The following is a 27,677-nucleotide window of genomic DNA, read 5'->3' as shown; positions in this document are numbered from 1 at the left end:
GAGCTTCCTTTGAAGTCCAAGACAAAGAAAAATGGACTCTGGCGCCATTGTCTGTGAGGTGACAAAATCGATTGTTCCGGCAACAGAGATTCGGCTGCTTGCTAGCGCCGCTAAAGTTCACCGCTGCGTGTGCTTGTTCACCGTAACTGGACAGCAGAAAATAGGCCCGGAATGAAGTGGACTGGACAGCTAAACTGAGGAAATCTACGCGCGTTCGGTTGCTCAGGGGGGTAGCGTGAGGTCACGGAAAGAAAGTTTGGACCTCCGAAGGTACTGCAAACTAGGGGGAGCTGAGGGCATGCTCCTCCAGAAAATTTTTCAGATTTATGGGGTCAGAAAGTCTTTTTCTATTGTGTCAATTTGAATCAATTTGTTTGTCTTGTTTTAGAATAGTTATTGACTTTCTATTATTTTCCCTTATATTCTTCTTTTTTCAGTGTTTTAGCATGACAACGCTAACCGTGATAATAAAGTCTGCGTTCGATTTATTTTGACTACCTTATTACATGACGTTTTCACAACACGTTTATTTTATTTTTACGTTGCGCAAGTTTGGTTTTGCGAAATTTCTGCACTTTGAATCACCTTAATTTCGCGCTCTTCAGTAAGTCAAGACACCATTTTTTGTGAACGACTTCATCAGCACCAATGCCACATTGCATCAGAGGGTCCATATAAGAACAGAAACAACAAAGAAGTTTTTGTAACGATGGCCCAGGAATTAAGTCTTTTCGTAATACGGTGTTGGAGTATGAGCCACTCGCCAGACTCGCAGATTGGTCTATCCTATAGTGGTTTGATTTTTGCCTGTGTACAGACGCTCCCCCCCCCCCCACTCCCCTCAGAAAAAAAATCGGGAAGAGAGAAGTCGTCTCCCTCGCCGATTCTTTCTGAGGGGAGTGAGGGAGGGGGGGGGGGCGTCTGTACATAGGCTATTTGATTTTAACTTTTCGTTGAGAGTCCCAGGCTCACTGTCATTGGCAAAAATTGGGAACTTGCACATTTTTATATATACTTGACGAGCAAGCAACCAAGGACTTTTTTGAAAGTCGACTTCAAAGCCCTCGCTAAAAATAACCCCATGTCAGACTGCTGACAATGTCAAAACCACCGGACATAATATCAAGTGGGATCATTTTGAAATTAAGGGCCGAGTAAATCAGATTAATTGGATTGTCACTGACTGTAAAAAAAAGATGAGATCAAGAACTTGAGCTGCAGCTTTTAATGTCAGGCATCAGCAGTGAAAAGCTTAAGGCTCATTGCCGTTGATTTGAATGTTACGATTTTTCTTAATCTCAGTTCCAGAGCCCAAATCACTTTTTTACTGTTTTTGTCATAATCTGGAACAGTCACTTTTGAAATGTACGTCGACAACGAAACTCCAAGTTGATATGAAAATGCGTAAGTTAACAATGTTTACCACGGAATGACGGTATTTTTTAAAAAGGTATTTCTTCAAGCCCAACCCTAAGCGTTCCCTTCATGGGTATAAAAAATTGGTTTCCATCCTGAGAATCGAAGTGAGACCAAAATCCGTTATGAGACGACGAGCAGCGGGGCTCGGGTTTTTATAAAAATGTGATGGAGAGAGGAATCAGAGAAATTCCCACCTTCGTAAAGTTTAAATTGCACCTAACTTTCGGAAAAATGATAGTGCCCTTGTAACTTTGAAGAGGCTCAAAGTTCTCCAGTTTGACCGAACAGACACTAAATTTATAACGTCGCTTAGAATAGATGGCTAGAGATCCAAACGTTCTGGATAGCAAAAAAGCGTTTCAAGGCCGTGATCCGATGGGGAAACCGCAGTTTTGTGCCCCTTTAAACGCACGTCTTCCATCTCTAATACGTTTCCAGGTTTTCCAAACTGAGAATTGGAGAGGTGGAGGTTTATACGGTACCAGTTTACAATTCGACAATTGTTCACTTCTTTGTCAGTTATTTTCTAACTGATCTGTTATTCTTTGGTTTGGGAAAAATGGAAAATAAATCGCCCCAGGGTTCCGGAATCCGAAATCCTGGGCTTTGAAATCTGGACACAGCTCAAGGAATCCGGAATCCCTCTAACGATTGGAACCAGAGTCCAAGTTCCACTGACAACGAATCTCTCACATGGGGCGGATTATATCAAATGACTCGTACAACTAATAAGAGGACAAAAATAATGAGCAGATAAAATGATCAGTAAACTATTAAATTAAAAGTACACAGAAAAATAAAATCTGCTGGGCAGATTAAAAAACATCTTTAATGTCAATTCAATCAGTTCAAGTTCTGAATACAAAACAGTGCATTTATAAAAAATATAATCAGAAGTACAAATCGTTTAGATTTACTTTCATCTCAAAAGCTTAACAAAACGTTTTCTTTCTTTCTTGCCCAGTGAAGGTCAGACGAAGTGATACTTCAAGTTTTGTACTTTTTTCAAAGGGCGTGATGTCTTCGAAGTTGCATCCTGACAGCTCCAATCTCCTTGACCACTTCATCAAGCCGGCTTTCGAGATAAGCCTGAAGAAAAGAAGACTAAGGGTCAGCCCGAGAGTCAGCCCGAGGGTCAGCCCGAGAGTCAGCCCGAGAGTCAGCAGGAATAATCAAAACGATATCGATATAAACCTTGTACAAAGGAAATAGAGAGCCTTTTTTACTCAATCTGGGAGACTCCGAAAACCTCGCCTATCATCTTACGCGCTCAAGAGATCTCAAGAACACTCCCTCTCAATTCTCCCCTGGGAAGGATTTCCTTATATGGCCTATACAGGGATGTGCCGCTTGACAGGGGATGGTTTTTCTCTTCTCTGTCCGTCCTAAACAGGGTATATAATTTCGTGCCATCCGGTCATAAACAATGCATGAAATTTGTTTGTACTAAAAGCAATGACTACATGCATAACGTGAATTTGCTGTACTGTAACTGCCAATAATGGCTATAAAACAACACGGCGTGCATTTTGTCCTTTGTCCTAAACAGGGTAACAAAATAGAGGATGTTGTCCTAAACAGGGTATGAATTTAAAGAATTTTTTGTCCTAAACAGGGTCAGGATTTCAAACCTATATCCAAATATTAGTCGAGTACCCCCCCCCCGTCCATTCTTGTTGCATAGCACCTAACGCTCTCCTGAAACACAGGAAATTTTTTTTAAAAGTAGTCCCTTTACAAAGGGCATAAAAGATGCGAGCATTGGTGCGACAAGAGCAAAATACGCAAATGAAACACACTCGTCACACCAGCTTGATTGAAGCTCTCCAGATATTTATTTTAACAGTTGCTTCCGGAGCGGTTTTTTTGCAACACCTGCTCAGACTCAGGAAGCAGGTGTCAGGAAGTAGAGACTCGAAGTGCAAGATAAAGGCTGAGATAACTTATCGTCAGTAAATGCAAAGGGGAAGTAAGATATCTTTTTTCCCGTCACGTAGCCTTTGCAAGCAAGGCTCTGGGTCAGTGTAGACGAGCAGCAGCGAAAATAAAAAGCGAGAGAGAAAAAAAACGGCGAAACCCCGTTTCTCCTCATCCCACACGCGGTTTTCGCGTAAACAGGAGCATCAGGGCTCCAGGGATTTCCCGGCGCAAGTCGATCCGCTTTATAACCGACGGTATCTTGGCCAGAGTATGACGTTTGGGTTCTATCAAGAGCAAGATGTCGTGTTTATGTCTTGCAAAGCTAACTTTTACGTAGTACGATTTATATTCACTTTGTTGTTATCAATCCAAACAGTGTACAGCATCAGGGCCAGGCTTGCACAGTTTTAGAAATCGCTTTCGCTGTCTAAATCTTACCCGGGGGTACTCCCTCATTCCGGGTGGTTTCAACAGAAGCACCCCAACGACGGTGTTCTAAATGCTTTGAAAGCACTCTTTAGTCTATCCAGAGAACTTTTAGATCTTTAGAAATGTATTCTAAGTGGCGCTAAATAAATTATATCTGTTCGGTCATCCTTGGGCAAATTGAGTCTTTTCGAAATTACAAGGGCTTCAGTATTATTTTCCCGAAAATTTTAGGTGCAATTTAAAGTTTTGCGAAATTAATAATTTTCCTGATTCCTCTCTTCATCGCATTTTCGATTCCGAAAATTTTAGGTTTCCTTTCTCTACGAAAAATAACTTAACCTGGGGAGTGAAATGGGAAAAATGAAACCTCAGAAAATCGCATTTATTAGATAAGCTTTGAAAATTGTACATGAATGGAACGGTCATCTAGAACTTTTTAGCCTTCCTCAAACTATAGAGAAATATAGGCAATTTTTGCTTCTCCGAACAGATATTTGACAGAAAACAGTCGTTGAGTGCCCCCGTTTCAAACAAACAAACAAAACACAAAAATGTCCCAAATAAGTAGAAACAAAGATCTCTGCAGATTGTTTCATAGCATAAACGTGCGCAAACTTTCACGCAGTGATTCGAAAACCTCGTATGAATAAACCTCGAAGAAAAACAAAGCATGTTCACAATACCTTGTCCTCCTTTGATCGTTTCGTCATTTTCTGCGTTGGAATTCGGCTGAGAGTAGACTCAAGCTGCAGTATTAACAGAGACATTATGTTAATATAGCCTGAGACCAGGCTTCGCAGTGGGGGAGAAAAGGCGAAAAAAAAAATTCCCAGTCAACCGCTTTTTTTTTTTGGCTGTTTCACCCCGTTTTTAGCCTTTTTCCCCACTGAGGAGCCTGGTTCCAGGCTATTACATGAAGAGGATATTACCCAGGAGGGGCCAATTCCTATATTAGCCTTACGGGGAGGCTCTTCCCCGCGGAGGGGGTAATTTTTCTTAAGTTCAGGCTGCAGGTATAGGATAGGAATTTCACCACTTGATGTGAAAAGGAAAACAAGGCTCTTATTTCAAACATTTTCGAATATGCGCAATTAGACGTCGTGATAATGACACAAAAACTTCCTGTTTTGGCTTTTTGTTCGATGCTTATTAAAAAGATAGGCTAGTCAAAACAGTTAAATGGATGCAGTGTTGTATTGTATGTATGTGAAAGAGGAACCATTTGTCAATAGAAGCTATACAAAAGGGATACCTTTTCGGTCCAAAGGGCAAGGGGTTGGACCTCGGATCGGAGCTTCCCTGTATAAAACTTTGTTGAGTGCTCCCTTATATAGTGTGCTGAAGATATGATCCCTGTATAGGAGTTTTCAATTTTGAGTGGCAAAAACAATGTTTCACTAACGAGAGTCAAGAAAATAAAAGAAATGTAGTAAAAAAAATTCATTAACTCTTTCTTTTTGATGGTGGGTAAAGAAAAAAAATTGTAAGAAAATTCAAATTTCCTTTTTTTACATCCTAAGAAATATTATATACAAACGTGCTGCGAAAGGTTTCAGCCGAAGCGTAACAGCATAGGATTTCTCTCACAGATTCTAAAGTTATCCTGACAAAAGTATCACGCCACAACCTACGGTGGCCCATTGAGGACAAGCTATCTACATTTTTATATCGCGCGATAAATCGAAAATATCGCGCGATAAATTGAGAATTATCGCGCGATAATTTGGATTTATCGCGCGATAATTCTCAATTTATCGCGCGATATTTTCGATTTATCGCGCGATAAACTGTTTTTTTAACGCGCGATATAAAAATGTAGGTAGCGTGTCCTCTATGGGCCACCGTAAACAACTTGGTCTAAGATGGAGAGGGTTAAATCACAAAAAAAAAACAGCACTTGCTCGTTTTCTTTCCTCTGTAAGCATTGAAAATTTTCTTTCCATTAAATGCATGTCATTTTCACTCTCTTCAGTGTGATCCTTGCTGCCGGCCTAAGTCACAACAAAAATTTAACACACAACAAAGGTATTCACAATCTTAAAAAAGGCTTGGTTACGCAATATATATGCACGCTAATGAGATTCACGTTATACTGAACCGAGTGGTTAGAGTGCTGGACTTGCAATTTGGAGGCCCTGAATTCAAGTCCTACTCTGACCGCTAGGTTAACCCTGTTAAGTTTGATTTACATTATTTGTTTCAGACATTTGCTCGGCCCCACTAGCATAAGTGCTATAAATACTGCAGAGGGTAAATAACGGAATTATTTATTATTTTTTATGACTGGCATCAAAAGTGTCCCTGGAAAGCCTTCCCTTTTGCGACGCTACCACTGGTTTTCCCGCAAAATGACGTCTGAGAAACGAGCGCAGAAATTCCATACTGACGACGCATCACTATCCAGATCTAGGAAGTGCTTTCAATCAGAGGCACCACCCAGATATGGGGAGTGACGCCTCATCAGTTTGGAATTTCTGCACTCGTTTCACAGACGTCTCTTCGCGGGAATTTAGTGGTGGCGTCGCTAAATGTCGACTGTTTTCGCAGGCTACTTTCGCGTCTCCCGGAGAGCTTGCTCGCAGGGTATGTTAAATCATCCTTGCATGCGCATTATCTTGTTACTTGTAACTTTAATAGCTGATTTGAAGGCCTTCATTGGGATCAGGGGGTTCCGCTATGTTCCGCTGGTCCCTGCTTGATCTAACTAAAGAAGCAACGTTCTCCACTCGCCCCCCACGGCCCCCTCCCCACTCACTAAAATGGATACCTAGAGTTGGTCCCTGTCATTTCCACTCACGTTCTTGCATTCACTCTCCTCTCGGACATCTACAGTTGGTCACAGTCGGTCCCATCTTTTACTTTTCAGATGGACACCTCTCTGACAAGGACACTTAAAGCTATCCTATGAACATTTGCCTCCAGGAAGAGAGACGTCGTCTCTTGTCTCTTTCTCGTTGTTTTTTTTTCCTGAGGGGGAGGGGCGGAGGTCAGGCGCGTGTGCACAAGCTCACTTAGTGCCGCTCCCGTGGGTGTCCGATGTACAGAGTTTTGATTGTACCTATTCTAAAGGCTCACCTGGCTGTTTTTCGTGCCCAGGTCCTTCTCGGCGATATTGTATGTAACTGCTGTAAAAAGAACGATTCTAGTGTTATTACACTTGTACCCCCATAGGTCAGATTAATGAATTGATTATTTGAAAATTGACTCCCTTAGCCTTTGCCGCTACTACTATCAAATTCCTGCATGCATAATTACCAACTTATTTTGGTCTGGGGCTTCTCTTTATTTTCTCATATTGAAAAGAATTCGGACTTTTGAGTGAATAAAATTCCGATGAAGACTTTTATATCAAATTTAAGAAAAAAGCTGAGCTGCTAAGATATCTAACCACGTTGCGTGCAAATTCACCACTCATTACCGACATTACTCATGCAGGGATACAGAAAAGAAGCGATAACGGCAATAACCAATTCATTAATAGAGTCTGTAAGGACACGCTTCACCAGGCAAGAATGTAAAACAAGGCTCAAAACCTTCAGCTTTCCTGCTAGAAACTATCCATATAAATCCAGTCTTTATAAAGGCCTCTACTTTGATAGCCTCATACATTCCCGTAGTTCCCTCGAAAACTATACCCGATTCCAGACCAAAATGGGCAAAGTCTATAGCCATTTCAAGACCAAAACGGTGCAAAAACCATACCCTTTGGGACGGCATATACCTATATGGCTTATATCCCCCCGGGAAAGGTATAAATAGCCAAGGGCAAGGACATTTTTAGATAAACACCACGGCTTCACCTTATATACAAATTTTAAAGTTCAAAAGTTGAAAGAGCTGCTTTACTTCAGCAATTTGTGCCATTTTCAGCTCTTTTTAGGCAACATCAAATGAATTATCAGGCATCCAATACTGCCAGATTGCTGGGTGACAAAAACGTTTATGAGCCCATTACATTTCGAGTGTTTAATAACGAATTTCTTCCGAAACTACTTGGTATATTGGGTTAAAAAGTTTCAGAGATAAGTAATATTGTTATGCTTTTTCAATATTCAGAGATGTTATTTTAAAAGCTTTATCCGAAAATGATAAGCCTGTGATAAAGAAACAAAAAATGTAAATAAGAAACCGCAAAATGAGTTAAAAATACATCTTCCTATAAATATAACCGTACCCTGATTCCCGCTTCAGATAGTGAAGTACGGGTAAAAAACACAGAGCGAGTGAAAATGAAAAGTGGTGGCCCGGTTTTTTTGGTTAATCTCATTTCGCCCATGCTCCACTAGCTGAAATTCAGATAGTGGAACAAGGAAGTCATTTGTTCTTCTTTCTTTTAATTTTGATGTGTTGGTTAAAGCATTACAGAAAGAAAGAAAAAGCAGCCTGCAAGCAGGCTCACTTGTGCTAGTTCAGGAAAAATGTTGGTAGCAGAGCTGCCATTGCACGAGAAAAAAGTGGCCCTGGCGCCATAATTTTCCCCGAACTTGTGCAAAACAAAAAGATAATGGACCTTAACAACGGCAAACCCAACCTCTAGCCCAGGGTAGATGGGGTTGCCTCAAGCCCAAGTTGGTGTTTTACTGACACCCAGAAAGAATCGATACAGGTCACCACCACCCACTTTGTTTATCCTTGGTCCTTCTTGGTTCAGAAATTGTCCTTTCATAATCTTCTACTGCTAACAGTCTCGCATCGTGTGCACCAGTAAACTCTGACTCTGGAAAACCGCCAGCGGCTTCACCGCCAGCGGCTTCATCGCCAGCTGCTAGAAAACTAGACTCTGTTTGGGCGGGTTCACCATAGAGGCGGCGGGTCCTTCCGGTGTGAGTGCGAATCATTTCTTCACCTGATTTAGTATCTTCAAAGACCACGTCAAACCTTTATGCGCAAAGATAAAACAACACAAGAAATGAAAGAATCGGTAGCCAAAATAATGATGGCGATGCTGATGATGACGACGATGATGATGCTGATCAGCACTATCATCTATTACTACTTGGTAAGCAGTGTGCAAAGAAAGTCAGTTTTAGCTAGAATGTACTAACCCAAGAGTCATTAAAAATTTTTTTTGATGAGCAGAATTGATGACAGTTCTTCTGTAATTTGAATTTCCCCCCAAAACTTCACTTAACTTAAGAACAGAATTCACCAGCCCGTTAGCAAAATCCACTAATCCTGGGCTACCGGACACACCTTTCTTTTCACGGGGACTTCCTCCTGATCCCCTTCCCATTTCTACTTAGGGACGGACCATTAGAAAACTTATGAGGGGGGGGGGGGGAGCGGGCGACGTACAAAAAAAATATTTGCGCAAGGGAAAATTAAATGAAAAAAATTCATGCACGCCAATTAATCCTAAAAAATATTCATGCTATGGCCTAAAAAAAATTCATACAAGGAATTTGATAACGAAAAAAAATTCCGGCGGCTCGAAAATTCCCCTCCCCCCCCCATAAAATTTCTAATGGTCCGTCCCTTAGGCTCGTCTATAACCAATCACAAAGCAAAACAATAAAGACCAACCAAACATGCATATTGTACTCTATTTCAATGATTTTCATTTCCAACCTAGTAAGAAGATCAGTTTTCTTGACTACCATTCCTCCTGCAACAGTATAAGGTGCTGGCATTGCAGTGTCCGGACTTTCTTTACTTGTGACAGGTTTTGTTTGACCACTTTTACCCTGACTGGAGGGGGTTGAGGACTTGCGTCTTGATGAATTGAAATATAAGAATCAGCTTAACAATAATGTTATAATTTATAGCCTACCCAGAAAACAGACCTCATCTTAAATAAGTTTTGTTTTGCCAACACAGGTCATAGGATAGTAATTTAGAGATTATTGTTTCTTTCAATTTTTACTTAATTTATGGCATAATAATGTAGGCACCTCCATTAAATGGTCACCTAACGAGGCACCATATGGCTGTGCACTATAAACCAATGTTGCTGGCAGTAGGGACCACAGTCTGGTCTTGTAATAATACATAATTCTTCCTGTCACCACCTACTTTTCTTAATTTACCCAGATTAAGATTTCAAGATCACTTCGTACCTAAGCATTATTTTTTTAGCTTAGCCTGAGTTTGTGACTTAAGGAGACAGCTGAAATTCAGGCTATCTTTAGCTCTGCTTGTACCATATTTTAAATTTACGATAAAGCTACAGAGTAAAATACTTCAACCGGCCTGCACATTTTTAAGCAGGAACAACCAGAAAAAAAATATAATATTAAAACTCAAACATAAATACCCATTAGATGTCAAATCTTGCTTTTTGGTAGGGCATGATGGAATTTTCAAAACATCTGGTACAGCTGGACTGCCAGAATGTATTGGCGAAGTGGCATGTGGATGACAGCTTGCTGCCAATTCAGAGCTCAGTACATCTCTTGGAATTTCTGGGCTTGTATAGGATGAAGCAAGTTGGCTCTGGTCTGCTCTCTGAATATCTCGCTTTTTTATGGGAGTGGATTGTTCCCAAGTTTTCCGTCCAGTAAATAGTTTATTTTTACCCGTGGACTGTTCAATGTGACTTAATAAAAAAAAACCAAGAAAAAAAAACAATTGTTTAATCATGGTTGTATTTACTTCGCCGGCTACAATCTTTCACAAGGAGAAACTGTCAACTGGTCATTAAACTTAGCTGGGCTTGGTAGAAAAAAGAATTTGTGACGGTTAGGGAGCTTAAGCATCCTTGATGACAACGACAACATCAGAAAGCTATTGGTTTCATGTCAGCAAAACAACAGCACCGCCAGTGCACTACACTTTTTAGTACATTTCTTTAACGTCCACTGCTACACTATGATGTGAAACCTCCTTTCACATTTTTTAGGTGGATCTAAATAGGCACAACTAAGTTTGAAAGGACATAAATTCATTCTTTAGCAACGTTTTCACTGCTGTCATTGTCATCAATGCTTGAGCTACCTGTTATAACTAAACACATAAAAGACCTTTTGACTATGCCCAGGGACAGTTAAGAAACATAAGATTACAGAGCTCTGCATTGTTTCAAAAATCTTGCTTAGAGGCTTGGAAGAATGTATTTTGAAATTTTTGGTCTGCCACAAGAAAATTTAGAAGAGTTTTTGAGTGTTAACAAGCAGGTATAATTTGAAGTGAAACAAAGGCACTGACCTTAATTTTACGTTGTCAAGACAAACAAAAAAGGAAGTAGACATTTGAAGGATTGTTTGCTTGGTACAGAGCATGTACTAAGGTCTTTTGGAAAGGAGCTGCATTGACAGCAGTTTTCTCTAAAACTAAAGCAGTTATCCTGGACAAAATGTTCTGACATCTAACATCTGATAATATTACTAGTGAGCCACAGTGATAAGACAAAACTTTGTCACACTAATCACTGGGTTTGGTAGACACACTATATGTGCTGTTCAAAATTGTAACATATCTAAAATTATTTTGCAGCTTAATTCTGGTTTAGGTAACCCATCTAATATCTGAGTTTCCTGGTTCAAAAATACCTGTGAAACACATTTCTCAGCATCCAGACCCCCACCACTAAAAGGGTGGGTCATTTGGATGCTGTCTACATCTGAGCCCAGTTGTTCGAAAGGTAGGTAACACTATCCAGTGGATTACGCAATTGATTTCCCTAACACTTATCTGCTGGATAGCAATTTATCCGGTGGATAGGGCTATCCAAATTTTGAACAACAGGAGCCTGTATTTTTCAGGAACCTCTGTCTACTTAAAATGGAAAAAAAAACTGTTAAGTAGCTACTCATCCACTGCTCGTACAAGTATTGAAACCATTATTATAAATAGATTTAATATGCAAACCTATTTTCTTGGACGTAACTATGCTCCTTGGCTACATCCTCCTTAGTATTACCTCTTGAAACTAGTTTTGATATGGTCCTGAAAGCAAGAGAAAACAACGAATAACATACAAATAACTATAGGAAAGAAACCCATCTGGTAAATTGTTCTACAATTCATTATTTTGCTGCACTACAACTTTAGGTCATAGATGGTCGAATTTACCTTTGGAAGATCCTGTTCTGAGAGTGTAGGAGTATCTCGACATTATTAGGTCATGCAAAGTAGTAGGTGCAACATTATTATTATTATTATTATTAGCTTAAGCAACAATGACAGTGACGATGACGGCAGTGAAAACATCGCTAAAAAATTAATTTGCATCCTTTCAAACTTTATTGCATCTGTTTGGACACGCTCAATTTACCAAATAAAGGCTACCTTTCCTGGAGTTGAATTCTTAAGGACTTTATACAGGTTCAAAAAGAGAAAGGAAAATTCATTGTGAGTCGTATGTTCACAGCCTCCATAAAACATTGGTTTCATGTCATAGTCGTGCAGTGGACATCAAAGAAATGTATTAAAAGGTGTGATGCACATGCAGAGCTGTTGTTTTGCTCATAAAACCAATTGTTTTTTGACACTGTCGGGATCGTGGTTGCTTCAGCTTCATATTGACTAATAAAAATGGCAAGTATAAAAGTTATTAGTCAGTTATTATTTACAGATAACAGAGGCAGGTATCTGTAAATATTTGTGCGAGTTAAATTAAAATGACTTGACTTGACTGTTTGTTTTTTCTACTAACCATTCCAACAATGAAAATAAAAATGCCCTCATTTGTTTCTAAGTTCTTTCCCTTGTCAGTTTTGCACGACGTGGGAGTCATTCAATACCTTCCAATAATATAATGGAGAGCTTTAAATTCTGAGACAAGGACGACTACGAGTACGAGATTTTCTCAATACTGATTATTGCTCACGTGTGAACCAGCATCATTTTGGTAGGAAAACATGATAGCCATCCTCATTCTACTATGGGTTTTAGCGAGAATGTTGTAGTGGCGGGAACAAGTCATCAAATGTAAGAAGTTTTATCCTTTTGCTATTGGAAGAGGGCTTAACCTCCTTCAGTATAAATAATCGTATTAACTTCTTTGGTAAAAAAAAGTAAAATGAAGCTTTCTGGAGAATCTTTTCGTTAGAACATGCGCAAAATCTTTAAGTTAAATCTCGTAATTGTACTCATTCTCATCCCCAAATCTAAAGCCCTCTATTATCAACAGCGAACTTACTCTCTAAGGTTTGCCATCTCACTTTGTGACAACTCGAGTTTATCATGCATAGACTTTACGGATTCCTGTAAAAAGTAAATAATATTATCAATCACAGCTTTTAACTTTGATATATTAGACATTCTGCTAAGTGCTATAAAATTATTATGGATTAGTGAAGATGATTTTATTCAAATTTCAATTGAATGTCTCAAAGCCTTGCTTTGCTGATCACATCTGCTTCCACACAGGAAATTCCATTCAATTCACAATGATGGTGACGAAAATTTTTGCAAAAAACTGGGAAAACAAAATAGTTCAATTAGATGCTACAAAAAAAGACAATTACAAAATTGCTTGGCAAAAGTTAAGCAAAAAAACATTTCATGTGCTAACCCTTTGCCATCTTGTGAGTGTCAAGTTTCAAGATTACTATGACATTTAAAATGCAATTAAATGAAATTAACAACAAAGAACACCATCTTGCGTTATTTAATACAATTCTTTGTTATCTCCTTCCCTCTCAGAATCTTAATAAAACAACACCGAGAGTCAAACCTCTTCTATAGTTCCTAACCCTCCACCTCAGCTCCATGATACCACCATCTCTATATTCCAGACAGTTCTCTTGGTCCCAAGATACCCAGTGCTGTCAACTCTCCCAGATAATCCGGGAGACTCAAGATTTCATTAGGGGGAACGTATCTCCCAGTCTCCAGATTAGAGTATGAAATCTCCTGAATAATCATCAGTAGACTCGACTTTCCAACAATAACATTTCAACTATTTTGCTTTGTTTGAGCTATTTTAAAGTTAACATCGAACGTTTCCTCACAAACTCTGGTATGCCATTGTTATATAAGAAATAATATGATTGCTGGGAAGTAAACCAATCAGTTCATATGTTACAAAGCCAACAACATCTTTTACGCACACTTTGTGGTCATTGCAAATTTGTGACGATTGGAGTCAACAAGTATTTTTTGCACGAATGATGTCATGTGTCGTACATTATGACATCATCTATCACCCCTTTCCTATCAATTCTCAATATTTGAAGACATGGGGGGTTGACAGCCCTGGATACTTAACTTCAAACATAAACACTACCTCTACAATACAGGCACCTCTCAATCACAGACAGTTGTATTAATAGTCCCAAAGATACCAAGCTTTATAAAAACCTTCCCTCTATATAACAGACACCTCTATAATGTAGCCAATTGACTCTCACCCCTCGATGTCCATTATTATCTAAAAGATTTGACTTTAATCGCAAGCCTAAAGTTAACTTAAAATACTCTAAAACCTACCTGTGCTTCTTGGTGATCTTTAACTAAAACATCATATTCTATTAACATCTGTTTAAAAAAAGTAAAAAAAGGGAATAGTTTAGTTGCTGTGGTTTAATATCCTACTTAGTTTAAATTTTATTTCACTGTCTTGTTTTGGAAAATTGTTATGTACGGTTATAAGATTGTAACAGTTGAAATTTAAACTAAAAATAAATTTAAAATATTTATCGAACCACAACAGAGTTTACATAACAACAAACATGTGAACTGAAGAGCACGTTTTTCCATTCCAAAAAAGTACTAGTACCAGCACAGCTGCTAGTGGTGAGTTGAAACGTCTGGCTCTCTGTGCCCTTAAAAACAAAAATCTAAATACCACTAGCTAGTAAAGTCATGTTTTACCAGTCATGAGTTTTCCTTTCCATTAATTCAATGACTGTCCCTATATTTTTCACTGATTTTAACAATCAATATTTAATTAACCTTATTTTTTGAACAAAAATATTTATAACCATTTTTTAATAGGTTTGCACAAAAAGTTCCAAAATAGTCTTAAGATCTTGATTTGTTCACTGTTGTTTTATATAAGTTTCTGCTATTTTTACCAAACCTGAGGTTGCAAATTGTAAGTGAGCTAAGATGATGCTGGGCAGTAAAACATCACCTCAGAAACAATGAACTGACATAGACATTAAATTTTAGCTAACTACAGACCCTTTTATTGGGTCAATCTTTTATAGTTGTGACAACAAGAATTCCTATAATCACAAGTTATTTGTGATTTAATGGGTCTTTACATTGGCCAGTTTACAACACAGGCAGCCCAGACTCTATAAGGGAGTTTGTTGGAATTTGAATTTTATACAAAAATGCACATGAAAAGCGGCAAACATCAATGATAAAAACAACAGTGCTGCAGTTTATGTTGGAAGCACCCTGAAAGTGCACAATCCTTTGTTTTCTGTTGGCAAATTGTTACGGAATAAATTAATGCAACGTTTTTATTGGTCAATACAATCAAAATGATAGGAATTCTTTTGAACGTTGTGCACTTTCAGGTCCACAAAAACATATAACAAAGGAGTCTGACGGGTTTCATAACCATTCCACTCAATTAACTATGATGAAAATAAGCAAAATACGATCTAACTTACAATTTTTGAAAGAATTTGCAATAAAAATGACTCAAGTTGTGTTGTGTGTCTGTTCACTTCTAGAACCATTTGGAAGCCGTATTATCGAGTTAAATATTTCAAATTGCACTATGTCTTACAATAAGCAAAACTGATCATTGCCTGCGTGCAGATGTCTCCTATTTCCTTTGTTGCACACGGAAAAGGGACTCCCTTTTCCGCGTGCAACAAAGGAAATAGGAGACGTCTGCACGCAGGCAAAACTGATCAGTGACAATTCAAAATCCGGTCTGGCACCCAAGATATTGACATTAAAAATTAATCAAGGAACTAAATTTGGAACACTAAAAATGCCCATGTTTATTTTATTTGATGTGGTTATTTTATTTTTTAATTAATGGGAAAATAAAACAAAACATTTGGATCAAGCACAACTTCCCATGAGCAATATCGGAAACAATCTCCTTCCCTCAAATAATCACTCCCTTTTGGTGCGGAAAAAAAAATCAATTAACACACCTGGCCATTATTTGAGAAAATACGGTAAGTGAGCTGCTTGGTCGCAGCAAAAATCAACTCTGATTGCAGTTTTTAGGACTTACTCTTTGAAGAAGCTCCTTATCTCTTTTGCTATGTTTCTCAGCTTCTGTTTTTTCCTGCAAAAAGATTGTAAAGGAGCAATTAATTTACTTTATGTGAAATACAATTTATTGAACCTCCACCAACAGCCACCTCTAAACAAAGGCCAATTTTTTTCAGCAACTGATGAAAGGGTCAAGAATGGTCATGAGATTTAATCTGTGTGGTGTGTTGATGATTTATCAGAGCAATTGTATTTTGCATGTGTGTTATTTATACTGCTGCGGTAAGCATAACTTGTCTACAATACTTATAGCAAAATGTTGAGAACCCCGGTTGTTTTGTCACATTAGCATTTTGATTCAAAACGTTCTTCAAGGTTTTGTGTATTTTATCTCCATATTTATATATGACTGGAATACCACTATGGGATACAGTAAGCATGAACTTTTTGTTTTATTTTATTTTATTGCAAGTAAAAAACAACGAAGAAAAAAGATTACACAGACTAAATTGGAAGAAAAAAAATTACATGGAATAAATAAAATAGATTCCATGTAATTTTTTTAAATAAATAAAAAGTAGTAAATTTACACATTTACAGGGCAGTAATTACAAGCATGAACGAAGAAACAATTGCACTCCCTAAAAAAAATTTGTCATATTACACCCCTCCCTCCCCATAACGGCCACTTTCTTCTGTCTCCAAGTCAGCCATTGTGGAGAGGTTTAACTGTAATAAAAACTGGTGTTTCCACTCACTAATAAAGCTAGTAATAAATTGAAACAACACCGGAACAATAAAAAGTCTTAACTTAATTGATTTTGCCAGTGTGTAGTTTTGAATGTTTGACATTTTGTAAAATGTATTTGTACTGGTACTTACCGGTAATACTCTTGCTTAGAATGTCAGCTGTATGCAGTATCATGCTCCAATCACTTGTCACATATAAACTTACTTGTTATATAGATATTATTAAAATTGTCAACACTGTATGCTTTCAAATGAAATTCCTTCAATGTCAAGCGCTTTTTAAATCAATACACTGTACGTATGTTAATTTTTTTAAACATTCCTCAAAAAGTCAAGCATACATCCCAAAATCAAGCTTCGTGAGAGTACTTGCCCACACCAACATGCCCATGTCATTGAATCCCAGAGGTGCCAGCCATTTATGTGGCTTGAGGTTAGTTTATTATTGATTCGTGCTCTTGGGTTTTCTCTGGGTACTCCAGTTGTAGTTATACTCTAGTTATAATCCAGTTTTTTAAGAGTATTTTTTCCTCCAAATTCAAATTCTATCAGGATATTTCAAAGGGGCAGACTATTAAAAAAAAATGACACAGTTGCTCCAGTAATTATTTAACTACTAATAATAACCATTCATCCGTAAGATGTCTTAAATGCATGCAATTGCGCATTTGGTTTCGGCTCAATAAAAAATCCCATAGCAATATTGCAGAAATTTTAGGAGAAACCATCCACAATAGGAGCACACTGACAGGAAATATTACTAAGGAAAATGATGCAAAATATAAATTAGCATACATGCTACCACCAAAATCAGTTTTATTACTGTTAATACTTTAAATAAAAAAAATAAGAATACAAGCAAGTGTTTAAGATTTTTTTGACAACTTAAAATACCTTGATTGTTTTTTCCACAAACACAGACAGTTCCCTCATCTCATTTTCCAGCCTGGTAATCAGCTCGTCCTTTGCAGCACACATGGACTTCAACTCTTCATAATTCTGTTTGACCTGAGTGAGCCCTTTGTTCAAAAATTCTAGCTTCATAGCTAAGCTTTCCTTGTTTAAACATGAAAAAAATATAATTATATCTTAGCAACTGTCCTGACTTCAATAAATACATCCCAACAACCTCATTTTTTCATTGTTTCCCACCTAACCTGAGGCAATTTTCCTTCTAGTCTTTTTTCAGGTTCCTTGACTGGGATGAGAAGGGCAGTGGTGGGGGAAGGCAAAGCGTTCTCATAGAAAATCTGCAAGTAGATTTGTTCCCTATACTGTAGAAATGTATTTTGAATTCAATTCAAATTTTAAAAAGCGGTCTAGACTGATGGTCAGCTGTAGATTGTTTAAAAAAAATTACAGGACTGGTGGAATCAACAAGGGTTCTCATCAATGCACATGTGCGCATATTTTGCACAAAAATGAAAAAACACACATTTCTTTGAACCCAAGCGTCCCAGGGATGCACAATGACTGGTCACTACACCCACACATCTTTGCAACCATCTTAGAAATCCCCATGCCACATGCCTTATCAATACCCCATTTTGTCTACTCAAGGAAAAATTATGTCCACCCAGAAAACACAGTCCTCAACGACGAAAAAAAACACATACTTTGTTTATATGAAACAAAAGAAAAACTGATGTAGATGCTCAAATAGCGTGCCTTCAAGTCCAAATTGCTCAAAGAGTTTTTATTGTTTATGTAAATTTCCACCGATAACCACATGAAAATGCAAAACATGTCTTGAGACATACAGATGTTTGGCAAAACCATCCCAACGATTTGTACATGATCCAACTTCTTTTCCGCGATGGGCCTTAGATCTCCGTCGACTGGGAAAAAGGTCATGTAACATGTGGAAGACACATCAAGTATGACTATACTTTGAAAGCTTAAGTAAAAATGGCTCTGTTTATAGCAAAGGAAGAAATTGCAGGCCGCAAATTCCCCCTTTCTGCACTCTTATAATACATACACATGGTCTGGCACCCTTTAAAAGCAAAAAGGACCCTCAATTTCCTAGGACTGGAGGTCCTTCAGACCTATTCTTAACACTCAAAACAAGTGGGAACTCTTTGATTATGGTGTTGAAATCCACTGTGCTGGCATTCACACTCTGATACTTTCCAAAAATCCATGGCCCCTAGCCCTTAATAACAACCTAGAATTGTGCTTCAATTATTAATTAACAGCATCCCTAACAAAAAACCACTTCATTCGATTGTCAATGTATTTAGCACAAAAGTATTATTATTGGGTAAACTTTTTAAAATTTCCTACTGGAGAGGGGACTGCCACTTTATTTTATGTGGTCATCTCAGCCACACCAAGGTCTAGCCATTTGAGGTCAAAGGCAGTTCCTTCATTTCTTAGTTATTTGAAGACCCTGAGTATTGACTGGCCCTGGGAATTGAACCGCCCAACTGACAAAGTTAGTCCTTCTGCAGTCATAGTAGGCTTTTTAAAAGTGAAGGGAGGCAGTAAAATTAATTTCAACTCTAGTTACTAACATTGAGGTTGGCCAAGCAGCCCCAAATTAACTTCTTTGCTCATGCTTGCAAACAGCTTAGAAAGGACAAGTATTTGTATTTCCTTTTTGTAGAGGAGATTTGTTTTTAGGGTTTTCAACCTTGCAATGCAAGAGAGCACTTTGAACAATCAGCCCTTGAAGAAATATTTGGACATTAAATTCACATCTGAAAAAGGCATTCAGAACATACCTTTTCTCTTTTTGATGTGTTAATTGCCTCCTCAAAGTCTCTAAATTTCCTACACATTTACAAAAACAATGATTAGTTTTTATGAACAGGTTGACTGTTGTTGTCCAGGTGAGTGTAGTTCTGAATAAGACTAGTTTTAATGACTGTGACCTGACATTTCAGTTGCCTGTCAATCAAAGTCAGATCTATTTGTGTATAATTGTGATTTTTTAATATAATAATATTCAACTAATTATTTGGAGCAAGGGTGGTGCTGTGGTCAAGCCCAGGTTTGACTCCTGGCATCTACGCCATATGTGGATTGAGTTAGTTGTTGGTTCTCTCCCTTGCTTTGAGAGGGTTTTCTCCAGGTACTATGGTTTTCCCCTCTCCTTAAAAGCCAAACACTTCCAAATTCCAATTCAATCCGGAATGCACAGAAAAGTTTCAACGAGTTCTTAAGAGCTCCGACCTAAGAGCTCCGTTGGTTAACAAATTACAAACAAAATACAACAAATTACAATTACAACTCTGACAACAGGTTGATGTTGCGGGCCTAATTTAATCCACAGTTTAATTTTTTTCTAGCTTTTGGATGTGATAATGAATATGCATTGATGAATTTGAGATAAAGGTTAGGGTTAGAATATTTATTTGAATCTCAACATCAACCCCACTTGCAACTCAAATTATTACAACTTTACATCAGTGTTCATCTTTGTTCACTGCATTCTTTTGGCATTTCCTCTGCTCCAAGATACAGCTTATATTATAAAACAAATTTTATATTTGGCATGAGTTGAGAAATTTTAAAAATATAATATAATAAGGATCCAATCTATGGCATTTTTTCAAATGCTTTCTATGACCTTACTTGCCAGAGCTAGAGGAAGTTTGAACTTACTGATATTATTTTGTTGAAACACAGCCCTTAACATCTCCTGCCGTTTTGCAAAAATCAATTTAGGTCAAGCAAACCCACCAAGATTCCATTCCTGCATAAGTAATGAACAGTGAATTCCAATGCAAGGTAGTTGTGAAATAATTATTTCTACCAGCTCAGTCTTCTTGAATTTGATGTAGATTTCTTCAAAGCAGTTGCACCCACTCAAAGATTTTTCAATCCGACCAATTACAGAGAGGTTTTCGTAAAAAATCCACTGCTCATTACACATGCAGGAATGCAGATTTGAATTGATGCTGGTTGCCACAATGACTAATGGGTTTAATTTTCTAATAATAAATTCATAAATGGAATCTATGGGGTGCACTTGACCTAGCGTGACTGTATGCCTTACTTTTTGTATTGCTCCAAAGTTTTTTGGCATTGTCCAATCTGGGCCTCAAGCTTTTGATTATCCACTACGCAAGATTTGTATTGTGATTCCAGAAGCTTTTTGGACTCTTCCACCTCCTGATGCTTATTCTCAGACTTCTGGTTAAGTTCTTCAAGTTGACGACAAGCTCCGATTGCTTTCTCATTACTTGCAGCAAGCTCCACAACCTTTGCTTCAAGACCTCGACAATTTTCTTGTAAGTGAGATTTCTCTTTCTCATTTGCCTGTGAAACTTGTTCCAGATATAAGCAGCGGACCTCAAGATTCTGATTAATTTGTCGTAACTGTGCACAGCTACTATCAAGGTCATGGTTGGATTGTTCCAGCCTGGCTGATTTATTTTTCATCTGTTCACAAACTTGTTCTAGAACGTTACACCTTGCTTCCAATTTATGATTAGCAGCTTCAAGAATCTTGACAGGCAATGCATCTTGCAGAGCTGACAGGTTATTTCCCACACCATTCAAATGGTCGCGAATCTTGTCTATTTCAGATTCAAAGTGTGCTGTTATATCCTTGAGTTGTCTTGCATGTTTCTCACCAAATTTCTGGTGGCCACTTAAAGGAGATCAATTTTAAAAATATAGTTATTGCCAAATCTAAAATAGGTTAACACATACTAAGAATAACCTTTTCAACAAAGATGGTTTACTGGCAGTTAACCTACAATAAATATTATCTTGTATCTCCAAAGTAGTAAAAATAATGCTTTGTACGTAAACAATAAGAGAGTTTAAGCTTCACATATAGCCTGTGTGGCAGGCATTTGAAAGGGAAGGAAAGGGGACTCCAAGGCGTGCGAAATGCAAAAGGTGTGCAAGAGTGTGGTCTAGTTCCCAAATTCCCTTCCCCTTCTATTTCGAATCCCTGCCATGCAGGCTACAAGAAAGATGAGCATGAGCAAAAAGAATATGCAGTGGAACCTCAATATGACAAACCCCAACTCCATGGAATAATAAATGATTTTCTTCGCCCCACTAATAATAAAATATATTAAAAAGAACCTTGATATAACAAAGCACTGTTATAGTGAACAAATTTCCCCAGTCCCTCAACACTTCGTTATATTGAGGTTTCCCTGTAGGAGGATAAGGGTAGAAACTGGGTAGGTAAGAAATAGTTCTCTCAAGAAACAGAGATTCAATTTCACTCCCTCTATTTTTCTTATTTTCAGTTGCATAATTTTGCTCTTTGCACTGACACATTTACCCGGTTGAGCATTCAATGACCATTTGTATATGTTGCAGTTAATCTTTGTTTTACTTTTGTTTCAAGTTCATTAGCATACATTATCATACCCCAAAACAATAACAAAATAAAAAAATTAACTGCGACATTATCTTCACTAATACACCTTGTTTTCCCTCAAAAATTTTGCATAACCTTTGTTTTTAATTTGTCGTTGGTTTCACAGTTGTCCCAAGAGAAATTAAAGACTGTCAATACATTGTACTTATGCAAAATTTGGGTAGGGTAAACCAGATGTTTTATGGGAGATGTGCAAGTGGCCAATGGAATAAAATATGTTACTAAAATAGGCAGACAGAGAGAGAGAGAGTACTGTGTAAGATCTAACTCAGGTTAAGTTAATTATAACCTTATTAATTTACTTACCTCATTTGCAAAGGTGTTGATGAATTCCACCCTAAGCTACCTGAATAGGACTGTGCCAATGTGTATGCTTTCCCTCCAACGGCTGAATCACTTTGCAAAGGAAAGGACATACCAGTAGCTGAAGAATCCTTAATACCAGCATGGTGTTTCATGCTTGAAATTATCTCATCCAAAGTATCATGGGTTGGCTGTGTGCTCAACTTCTGCTGGATTTTATCTAAATTTTTTCGAGCCGAGTCATCACCTCCTCTGTTCATTGAAAACCTCTGTGTAACAATTTCATCAGAAGAATCCACTTGGAACACTGGTGGACGATTCACACCCTCGGAAATCTGTTTGCCTGGAAATTTGCCATCATCTGAAGAGGATGACTGTAGGGAGACCACAGAGCCACTTCCATCGGAATCCAGCCGCCGTGGAGTTTGTCCTTTACTCCTGTCACCACCCTTAAATTTAGTGCGCTGCATCAGAGAGAAACTTACATTTAGACGAGCGCCTTCTCAATTCGGTGGTTTGGATCGTTAAGAAACCTTCTCCATATCACACGTTTTCTAGTTTTTTTCTATGGACAGAAAAAATACGTATTTGCATTTGTACGTATTTATCTCAGTATGTAGCATCGACATCTGTTCGTTTTGAGTTTTGACTGTTGACGTACTAAATCTGCTACGTGAAAATGACGTCGCTAATTGAAGTTCCACGCGCAACCAAAGACCTTCGATTTCCTTCGCAGACGGGAACTGCATTATAAAAAGTTCCACTTTAAAACAATTGTTGCAAAGTTTCATCCAGAAGTCCACCATATTCGCACCGTTCTTTTAGGCATTTTTCATCATTCTCATTCCACCAGCTACAGTCATGAAGCACGATTTACGGACAGATTTTCAGTTCTTCGCTGTTATCTTTCTCTAGAGGTCTTTTCCAAGCCATGGTTTTGTTTAGAATAAACTGCCTTTACGGCTTATTTTCTAACAAAGAAAAAAGCAGACATACAAGATAAAAATTAAAAACCGCGCTAACACTGCTCTCGCGGGCGGCCATCTTGCACTGAATGAAGGTTTAAAGCGCATGCTTAAGACAGATAACAGCTGACGGTTTCTCGCTTCTTTCAACATGGCGGCGATGTAGAAGCGATTCTTAGCGATGTGTTTTGTAGGCTTACACGTACGAAGGAATGAACAATTTTGAAATTTTTAATTTCAGAATGCCTGTTATTGATACCTTTCGAACGCAGATGAGTAAACAGAGCAATGATTGTTTCGGCAGCTAGAATATGTCAGAGTTTCACCTTGACAATTTCTCGCCTTTCAGCTCTTTCTCCTAAAACTGGTCAGTTTGTCATAGCGGCATCGAGCTGTTGGCGATTGCACAAAACTGCTTATTTTGCTCGATTTTACCATGAAGTGCATCTAACTGAAGACGAAATGGAGGAGAGCTTTATCAAGGGTTGGGGAAAAGGAGGGCAGAAAGTGAATAAGAGCAGTAACTGTGTTCATCTGAAACATAAACCTACTGGTATCATTATTAAGGTACGACTACATACTTTTTAGTAAAAAATTTATTTATAATCTGTACATAATTCTATGATATGCTATAATTATGCTCTTTATATGTTGTCCTATTTTATCTTAATTAAATTCATTTATTAATTTATTTGTTTTTATTACTGTTTTTCTCCTAAATTTATGATATTTTTCCTCACTATCTTTCGAGTGTTGTTTGAGTGTTGCAACCCTATAAAATGTAATTTACTTATTGTAACTACTCAGCTTGTTTAGTTTTTTTTTAGTATTCTGAGTAATTTTTTTGCCTGATCTATGTTAATCTATGCTGTTCTTGTAAATGTTGTAAGTTGGCAAAATAAATTTATCAACAAGCAGGGTGGCACAAATACTCTGTGAATTGACACTACCGCCTGATGAAGATCTGCAGTACGTGGTCAAAACATCACGATCAATGTCTATTTGACAATCATAAGACAAACAATAAACGAAACCCTTTATACACATTATCTACAATGAACAATATCTTTCATAACAAAATCACTGTTCTCATATGTGAACAAAGGCCCTATCTGATATGGTTTTTGTGCTGGCGCAATAGCTATCTGCCTTAGTGTGAACATGGCCTAAATTTGGGGACCTCGGTGGCACTTGCTGGTAGCCCCATCCTCAGTGAACCATTGTTTGATCTTTTTCTTTTCTCTTTTTAATAGTGCCATGAAAGTAGATCCCTTGCAAGAAATAGAGTGATTGCCAGAGAAATCTTGAGACAGAAACTCGATTTTCTTTACAATGGCAAGGAAAGTGAACTTGCTCAAGCTGTTGCTAAGAAAAAGAAAAAGAAAGCAAATTATGCAAGAAAAAGGAGACTACGTGAGGAAGCTATTGCTACTGGCTTGCAAAATGTGAAAGATGGACCAGCAGATTCATGTGATGTTTAAAAATAAGAGTAAAGAAATTATTGCCTTTGTGAATGATCATTGAACATTTTCCATAACCACTGCAAGCTTACCCAGCTGAATATCTCAGGGTGTGACAGATGCAAACTAAATGCCTTTGCGAGGCAGTCCTTCTGTCATTAATTGTCTCCATAACTACAACAACCTTATTCACACAGGCGCGGATCCACACCGGTTGTCACCGTTTTACGGAAATTGGTCAGATTTTTCTTAAACAGACATATTTTTGATAAATAAAAACTTTCCAAGGTGAATGAAACTGGCCAATATCCTTTCTGAGTGACTCGGAACCCCGAGAAAGGAGACTTTAGGGAGTTAAAATCTAAAACATTTACTGGGGAAGCATGCCTCTGGACCCCCAAGAAGCTTGCGTTTTCGGCGCTCGTTGAGAAAATCGGTCAGCATTTATCCTAGATCCGCGCCTGTCACAGGTCCTCTCTTCATCATGAGTTGAAGAGAGAAGGTCATTCAGAATAAGGTTTATAAGCGGTTAACCGTCTTGCACCAACCTTTTTATGATCACTGCACTTCAAGGATGGCATCATGTAGTCTTATCAACAGTTTTGACAACTGTGCTTCATCACATGACCAGCATGTTAGAAATGTGGATCATTGCGAGGATGCCCAGGATATCCAGAAACTTTACTTTCCAGTAAAGTCATGCCCTAGACAGAGTTATGCCCCCATGACTGGTAAATCTGCACTTCCCAGCCATGAGCCCCAAAGTCAGTATTAACCAGGAACCTGTCACACTGGCCAGTCAGAGGAAAAAATAAAGGTGCTTGGGGTTGGGACAAACGCAACATACAAAAAACTTAAGCCCAGTGGCCACCATGAAATGCAGTGCATAATACTTTGAAAAAGTATAATATCATTTAAGTGTATGACTAGTAGAGTTATTTCTTCACTAAGAAACGGTCCAGATAAGAACGATAGCAACAACGGCAATGAACATGATGGAATGCAAAAAAGGTGCTAACTTTTCTATTACTTACTTACTTCTGATTGGCTTAAACAGCAAAAGTTAACAAAACTTCATAAAGCGGTACATATATTCATCCTTACTTTCCAACCATCTTCCAAATAACAAAATCTGGTCTCAGTTTGAAAAACAAAGAAACCGGATCATTACTTAATAGGCCATTTGCATGATGGCATCATTTTACTACTACCACCAGAATCCTTCAGGGTTTTCCTTTCTTGTGCAAATTAACCCATTTGCTCCTGGAGATTTTGCCGAAAAACAAGTTTTGAAGCTAATCGAGTGGTTTTCTGGTCACTGTTGTGCTATAAAGAGCTAAAACTTACCCCAAACCGGTTTACAGGTCATACACTTCATGGCCTTCTGATCCAGATGCAAAATATCAGCTTGCGAAGTTCAGGCATGCGCAGAAAGCAAAATTTCGACATAGTTTTTGGGTTTTCTTGCCTCATTTTTTTTTTCTCTTGCTGGGCATTTAGTAGGCTTCATTTTGGTGGGAATAGTTTTTAGGAAAGCTTTTAGGATCTTAGGATTAGGTGAAAGGAAAGGTAGGTGGGCAATGGAACAAGATTTTCATGGAGATTTCAGGTCAATGTTACATGGTTTTTTGCCTCTTTCTCCGGTGTCCTTGACTGAATTGTGCTCATTCTGGTATGGTTTGAAAGATCTGTTCACTCTGCACAAGTTAGCGGAAAAAGTTGTCCTTGACTGTTAAAACTGATGACGTCAAAAAGGGTAGAAAGGACGTGTATCCGCACGGGCGGTTACGGGCGGTTCAGGGGCGAATGGGTTAAACCTCACTGGGATAACCAAATTTAAATATGAAATAAAAACTGTAATGATGTCTTGTCAGTAGTAAAAACCCGTCATTGTGCAAATTACCTATTCACGGGGGGGGGGGGGGGGGGGGGTGACTCAGCATATGATGAAAGGGGTGGGGAAAATTGTTGGAAATTTTGAATTAAACCCCTAACAGAGACTGATCTGGGCTTTTTTCGACCCCTAAAAAAGACCATGTTTTAAAACACAGACAAAAGAGAAAACATGGATTATATGACTTGAGTAAATAAAAACATTAAAAATATACATATCAAATATAAAAACTATTACATTTTTAAGTTTTTTTCGTGTGCAACCCTAAACGAGACCTGCACGGCTATGTATGATGGCTTTTTGCCCAGAACACCCTAAGTGAGACCAAAATCCAAAATTTACACCCCTAAGTGAGATGACAAGCATCCCCTCCCATTTCATATGTGGAGTGCCCCCCCTCCCAGGCCTATTTATGCCTTTAGGAGATTTACAGATTTCATATGGATTGAAATACTGTATTTTAAGTCATGCAAAAATACTGGACTTGTTATGCACAAATTATTCTGTTGGTTAAAGGGGCTTTGTCATGAGGATATTGCTCTTCAAATTTTATCTGGGAGCACAAACCATAACAATCTTTTTGGTTGGCCCAATTTTTTCAAGTTTCAAATCCACGCCCATCCTTGTGGTCTGTTTGCAACAGACAACAGGAAACAATTTCATTGACTAGAATTTAATAAACTAGATGGATTATAAACTGCTTCAAATAGTCTGATTGCAGTAATTGTATAGTAGAGGTCATAGAAACAAAGCCTGGAAGATAAAATCCATTACATCAAAGCAAAGAGCAAGATTGTAGTTACACAAAAGCTAATTGAAGTTCTGTTTCTTATTCTGCAACTAGGCAGCTAAGTGTAAGTAAGGAGGCAGGTAATCCTAGTTCAGAAACACACTGTTTAAATTCCGTTGGTAGCTCAATACGTCGAGAGGGCTTCTTGATAAGGTTCACTAGAAAGAGTTTGTTAGTAAACTGGTCTTGTAAAGTCTGTCATTGATTGAACTGAAACAAAAATCTTTTATGGTAGGTCTACAGATGAACAACGTGTGCATTTGGTATGAAGATTTCGGGTGTAAGAAGTGCCAGAACTCATTCTTGTGATCACCGAGTTTTATACACT

The 27,677-nt window shown here is 38.1% G+C and overlaps 2 protein-coding genes across 2 annotated transcripts; one reads left to right on the top strand and one right to left on the bottom strand.

Annotated features, from left to right (window-relative positions):
• Positions 1 to 2,230: 2,230 nt before the first annotated feature.
• Positions 2,231 to 23,241, bottom strand: LOC140952100 (uncharacterized). The gene is made up of 15 exons (XM_073401526.1): positions 22,244 to 23,241; positions 20,591 to 21,187; positions 19,314 to 19,362; positions 17,482 to 17,643; positions 15,857 to 15,910; positions 14,140 to 14,187; positions 12,848 to 12,912; positions 11,575 to 11,652; positions 10,022 to 10,303; positions 9,337 to 9,480; positions 8,390 to 8,646; positions 6,844 to 6,893; positions 5,670 to 5,759; positions 4,452 to 4,514; positions 2,231 to 2,508 (listed from the first exon to the last, which is right to left on the bottom strand). The coding sequence occupies exons 1-15, from the start codon at positions 22,708 to 22,710 to the stop codon at positions 2,425 to 2,427; spliced, it is 2,490 nt and encodes an 829-aa protein (XP_073257627.1). The 5' UTR covers positions 22,711 to 23,241; the 3' UTR covers positions 2,231 to 2,424.
• A 102-nt stretch (positions 23,242 to 23,343) lies between these two features.
• LOC140951924 (mitochondrial translation release factor in rescue-like) lies at positions 23,344 to 24,792 on the top strand. Its single transcript, XM_073401300.1, has 2 exons — positions 23,344 to 23,772; positions 24,459 to 24,792. The coding sequence occupies exons 1-2, from the start codon at positions 23,494 to 23,496 to the stop codon at positions 24,684 to 24,686; spliced, it is 507 nt and encodes a 168-aa protein (XP_073257401.1). The 5' UTR covers positions 23,344 to 23,493; the 3' UTR covers positions 24,687 to 24,792.
• Positions 24,793 to 27,677: the final 2,885 nt, after the last annotated feature.

The sequence above is a fragment of the Porites lutea genome, chromosome 11 (assembly GCF_958299795.1).
Source record: "Porites lutea chromosome 11, jaPorLute2.1, whole genome shotgun sequence".
Lineage (NCBI taxonomy): Eukaryota > Metazoa > Cnidaria > Anthozoa > Scleractinia > Poritidae > Porites > Porites lutea.
This window is presented reverse-complemented; position numbering and strand designations above follow the sequence as displayed.

Bases quoted from the DNA above. Each gene is read 5' to 3' on its own strand.
- LOC140952100 (XM_073401526.1), bottom strand. From the start codon at position 22,710: ATGCAGCGCACTAAATTTAAGGGTGGTGACAGGAGTAAAGGACAAACT. The intron at 15,911-17,481 runs GTATTTTAAGTT...ATCTTTTTGCAG, and splicing joins TTGTGGAAAAAACAATCAAG to GAAAAAACAGAAGCTGAGAA. The intron at 4,515-5,669 runs GCAAGTGCTGTT...TTAATACTGCAG, and splicing joins TTACAGAGGAAAGAAAACGA to CTTGAGTCTACTCTCAGCCG.
- LOC140951924 (XM_073401300.1), top strand. From the start codon at position 23,494: ATGATTGTTTCGGCAGCTAGAATATGTCAGAGTTTCACCTTGACAATT. The intron at 23,773-24,458 runs GTACGACTACAT...TCTTTTTAATAG, and splicing joins CTACTGGTATCATTATTAAG to TGCCATGAAAGTAGATCCCT.